At 50.0% G+C, this 5,329-nt stretch overlaps 1 protein-coding gene across 3 annotated transcripts in view; it reads left to right on the top strand.

The window, feature by feature from the left end:
• Window positions 1–1,392: 1,392 nt before the first annotated feature.
• Window positions 1,393–5,329, top strand: part of ACOX1 (acyl-CoA oxidase 1) — a 30,750-nt gene continuing 26,813 nt past the window's right edge. Inside the window, exons 1-2 of one of the 3 annotated variants that reach the window (XM_007072546.4) lie at window positions 1,393–1,886; window positions 3,182–3,341. In XM_007072546.4, the coding sequence (XP_007072608.2) occupies window positions 1,778–1,886; window positions 3,182–3,341 (269 nt within the window). In that variant the 5' untranslated portion in view covers window positions 1,393–1,777. The remainder of the gene's footprint in view (window positions 1,887–3,181; window positions 3,342–5,329) is intronic. The other 2 variants (XM_027834690.3, XM_043528443.1) reach the window with 2 other exon arrangements.

Genomic DNA, 5,329 nt, shown 5'->3' with positions numbered 1-5,329 from the left:
TGTGTGTAGGAGCGGGTTCTCGCAGCTATTTAAAGAATATCTGTCTCCCTTAATTACTCCCTCTGCTTTGTGCCAATGATGTGTTGCAACCCAAGGCTTTAATAGTTACTGGCTCCTTCCCACATATTTCTGAAAATTTTATTACACAGGTGCATAGGACAGGGGGCAATCACAGTTCCTGAAGGTAGGAGACTAGATATGCATCTAAAATGGAGAAATCTAGGCTAGTAATTTATGTTTAGTACCTATACGATGTTATGAAGCTAATGGGCTGCACTTCGTCCTTTTCACCAGATATATTTTATTTGTGTTGATTTTAAAATTAAATTGTGAAATAATCTTCGTGGAGAGGTACAAGTTTGGTGGATAGGGCAGGGAACTGGGAACACCACCTGGATTATTATTTCCAGCTGTGATGCTACTGGCAGTGGACTAATCTATGGTCAGTTTGAATGCCCATTTATCTAATTTAGTTTGAAAATTGATTTAGTTAAATCGATGCAGTTTTTGGTGTGAACACTCTTAAATCAGCTTAAGAATGCTTTTGATCAAATTAGTTTATTTGCATTGCAGTGCCTAGCATAATAGCGCCCAGACCTGTTTGCAATATCTTAAATAACAAATGTGCAATTAATAATAGAATGCTATAGCTGTGGTGTATAAAGCCCTGCAAGTTTATGTTTCTGTTTTGATTTACTGCTGTGCCTCTCAAGGTGTGCATGGGATCGCCAGTAGTATCCTGCTGTCATTGCACAGCTAATGCCCTGCTAGAGCCCTAAATTGTCACTGTTCTTTGCAATTAATTAACCTGACTGCACGAACTGCATCACAGAGCCCTGAAATAGTTACTTGTTGCAATGCATTTAGTTCCACCCGTTGTATATGCAGTGTGGGACTGATTGTGATTTCAACAACAAAAACTCGCATGGCATATTATGCAACTGATACCAAAGTTCAAAACCACAAGAACCTCAGGGGCCTTTTGGACGTATATCCAGCAATCTGATCAGGCTGTAGCTCTGCATGTCACTTGTGTCTATTTGTCAATGCTATCCATTCCTGCCATGGCAGCTAGTTCCTTCACAATGCAGATGATCAGATTTAGGGTCTGGTTTTTTCCCGTTGTGTTTTAAGACACAGCCTCTTAACCTGTTGATCTTCCCCCTCCTGAGCACAATGGCTCCCCGCATCAACCTTTCCCGGATCTGTAGTGTTCCCCTCAAGGGTTGTCACCTCCTAGGCCGTGGTCCCCCAGTTCCAGTCCTTAATTTGTAATGAAAGAGGTGCCGCAGCTCAAGCAATGTTTGTTACTTTCATAACCCATACAGCAAACCCAGGGCGGGGTCCCAGGCCTGGCACACATTAAGCACCGCCTGACTGGCTATTTGGCCAGCGCCCACTCCACCTTTGCAGCTTGCGCTCGGGTGCAGGAACTGCTGCGGCAGATCACACCGCTGACGGTGGCGGCACCAGCGAACGAACCCCGGCCCCGCCCCCTGCAAAGCGCTAGGCTACAACGCAGCCACCGAGCCCCGACACAAACCCATGCGCATGCGCGCGCCTGACGGAGGGCGGAGGGGGAATTGCCTTGTCTGCGGTGAGTGACGGAGCCGCGCGCCAATCGCTTTCTCTCCGGGTCGCCGCCCTTCCATGTCGCACGCTAGTGGGCGGGGCGGGAGCCCGGCTCGCTGTTGCCTGGCCGCTGTCGGCGTTGCTGCTCAGTCAGGCTGTGCGAGACCTGGAGGGGGGGTCACGGAGTCGGGGAGTTGCCGCCGCCATGAACAAGGATCTGCGCAGGGAGCGTGACTCGGCCTCCTTCAATCCCGAGCTCCTCACCCACATTCTGGATGGGGGCGCCGAGCGGACCCGGCGCCGCAGGGAGATTGGTGAGAGCCTGAGCCCGCCCCTCCTCCTCCTCACGGGATGGAGCCCCTCCCCCACGGGCTCTGAGGGGACCCCCCCCCTCACGGGACGGAGCCCCTCCCCCACGGGCTCTGAGGGGACCCCCTCCTCCTCCTCACGGGACGGAGCCCCTCCCCCACGGGCTCTGAGGGGACCCCCCCCTCCTCCTCCTCACGGGACGGAGCCCCTCCCCCACGGGCTCTGAGGGGACCCCCCCCTCCTCCTCCTCACGGGACGGAGCCCCTCCCCCACGGGCTCTGAGGGGACCCCCTCCTCCTCCTCACGGGACGGAGCCCCTCCCCCACGGGCTCTGAGGGGACCCCCTCCTCCTCCTCACGGGATGGAGCCCCTCCCCCACGGGCTCTGAGGGGACCCCCCCCCCCTCCTCACGGGACGGAGCCCCTCCCCCACGGGCTCTGAGGGGACCCCCTCCTCCTCCTCACGGGACGGAGCCCCTCCCCCACGGGCTCTGAGGGGACCCCCTCCTCCTCCTCACGGGACGGAGCCCCTCCCCCACGGGCTCTGAGGGGACCCCCCTCCTCACGTTGGGGTACTTCCCCCGTGCCCACTCTGAGACCCCCACTGGATCCTGGGGAGCTCCCATTCCTGTGTGTGTGCTATCCCGGGGAGCTCATCTGGCGGGTCGGTAGTATTGCCCTTCTCCCCGCCGGGTAAGTTGGACACCACATATGGGAAAATCCTCCAGCTTCTGTCCCTAGATAAGGGAAGGCGCTCATAGGTATGTGGTTGATATTGCTTCCCGTCCCCCGCCTTATACCTAGGGGCCCCATATGGGACTGTGGGAAAGGATAGTCCAGTGGTTAGGGCACTAGCTTAGGCATGGGTTTGTTTCCTTGTTCTGCCACAGACTTCCTGCGTGACCTTGAGCAAGACATTTAGCCTCTCTGTGCCTCAGTTCCCCACTTGTAAAATGTGGCTAATGTAGCACTTCTTTACCTAACAGGGGTGTTACAAGGCTAGATACACTAAAGATTGGAAGGCACTCAGTACTATAATAACGGGAACCATATGAGTACCTTTGTGCCCAGTGGTGCCATACCAGTGAATTACTGACTAAAAGGTGTTTGAACATACACTTAATGTGAAAATGATCCACGGCAAGAAGTATTTTGACTAGCAGATGCACCTGAACTTGCTTCAGATTTTAGTATTTCAGGGCTGGGCATAACAATCCTTATAGTTTTACTCTTCCTCATGGGATGACTGTCTTGCTCTTTTGACCCTTAATTCCTTTTCTGTTCTTCCATTGTGCCTTCAGAAGCCTTAGTTCTGAATGATCCAGACTTCCAGCATGAGGATTTGAATTTCCTCTCCCGCAGCCAGCGCTATGAGATGGCCATCAGGAAGAGCGCTCTGATGGTGATGAAGCTAAGAGAGTATGGGATTGCAGATCCTGATGAAATCTACTGGTTTAAAAGGTACCTGACTCTGATGCAAAGCAGATTGTAGAAGAAAATTCTTCTGCATCATCAATGAAATCAGATCCTTTTTTTTTTTTCCTTCAGTTTTGTAAAGCAAACTAAGAACCTGAGCCAAAGCCCCCATGTCTTGACTTCAGTGATCTTTGACGCAAGCCCTAATTCTCTAGGGATCAAATCTATTGACTACAGTGTCCTTTTCATCAGACTGCTTTATTATAAACCTAGCAATGATAAAATCTTCTGTAATGCCAAAGATAGTAAAAATTTCCCTTAAGCTGAAAATCTGGCTCTTAGTCATTCTAAATTAACCATAAGGAATTAACTATTTTGACTGTTTTAATTAATGGGGTAAATGAGACCACTGTCTTTAATGTACTTCTATGAAGCTGATTACTTCACTTTAAATAGAGCCAGGGGTGAAAGTGAGCCGGTATGGGCCGGTACCGTGTATCGGTAAGAACCCGCACCGGCCCATACCCACGGCAGCGCTTTAATGGTCCTGCCTCCCCTGTCGGCGGCCCTGCTGGTATGGACCCTACCAGCAGGGCCGCCGACAGGGGCTGGGGAAGGAGCAGCAAGGATTCTCAAAGTGCTGCTGCGGCAAACGACTGTCCTTAAAGTGCTGCCACGGCAGCACTTTAACGTTGCTCCCCCTTCCCCCCCCCTCCCCCATTGGTGGGGCCGCCGATGCGGGGGCGGGGGGGTGCAGCAATGTTAAGACACTGCTGCAGTAAAGGACCCTGCAGCAGTTTAATGTCCCTGCCCCTTTTGCCCCCCTCCTGGCCATCAACGGGGGTGGGGGGAGCAAAGGGTGCAGCTGCCCTGGGACTGGCGATTTAAAAGGGCCCAGGGCTCCAGACACCGCTGCTGCTACTGCAACAGTGGTGTCCGGAGCCCCAGGCCCGATAAATCAACACGGGAGCCATGGGCAGCACGGGCCAGGCGGCCTGGAAGGGCTGGCTGGGGGATGCTGACCCCCCCAACCCCGCTCCTTCCGGGGGCCAGAGCCGCCCCGGCTGCATACTGGTAAGTGTCCTCAGTTACTTTCACCCCTGAATAGAGCTATTGTATTGTCATTGTTGAAGAGGTTCTAAGACAATTTTCAGACAAAACAACCTTTGGGTTTGAAATGTTTCCTTTTAGCCCAAAGAATTAAAGTCTGACCTTTCGTTTAGCTGATCTCTTATATTTTTTGCATTAACCAAAGTTGGGGGGGGAAAGTCTTTGAAAACTGAATTAGACAGAGTCTAACTTGCCATGAACTTAGCCCTGAATATGGTTAAGCACCTTTGACACAGTTTAAGAAACTTAGTTGAGAAATCAATTAACTTTCAGTTAACTCCTTCAAATAGTGACTGCAAAGCTGCATACCTAGGTGCAAAGGCATGAGGGTACCTGGAGATGTAATCATTTAAATAAACAAGTATGCATCTGATTGTACCCACTAAAGGCTCAGTCCAACTCCTATTGAAATCCATGGAAATGCTGGATTGGACAGATAGGCCAAATTTGTTAAGATTCACTGTCCCATCAAAAATGGTTGTAGTTCCCAAGATAAATCAGGGGACTCTAAATCTCTTGACATAGCTGTTCTGGAAAGTGATTCTTTTGGAAGTGCTCTTTCAACACTGAATATATCTTTTTTTATGTATATTCAAATTCATTGTTGATTAGAAAATTACAGATACTGTATGGCAAACTCTAATTCACTTGTCTTTTTTTTTTTTTTTTTATGGAGAAGTAAAATACTATCACTTCTCAATTATTCTTATGGAAAAAATAGGCAAGTAGATCTTGTGCCCTTGGGTAACAAATTTTCATGATTTTTTGCAGTGTAAATACTGTATATTGGGAACAGCTGATAAAACTATTTTTACAGTAATTGAAGGAGTGTTCTCAGCTACATGTGTAACAGGATACATTTGATCTTTAATGTACAGACTTGGATTTATAGATGTATTTGGGGTCCAGTGAATTACTCGAAC

Source organism: Chelonia mydas, chromosome 14 (genome assembly GCF_015237465.2).
Source record: "Chelonia mydas isolate rCheMyd1 chromosome 14, rCheMyd1.pri.v2, whole genome shotgun sequence".
Classification (NCBI taxonomy): Eukaryota; Metazoa; Chordata; order Testudines; family Cheloniidae; genus Chelonia; species Chelonia mydas.
Note: the sequence above shows the minus strand (reverse complement) of the source record. Positions and strands in the feature narration are given on the sequence as shown.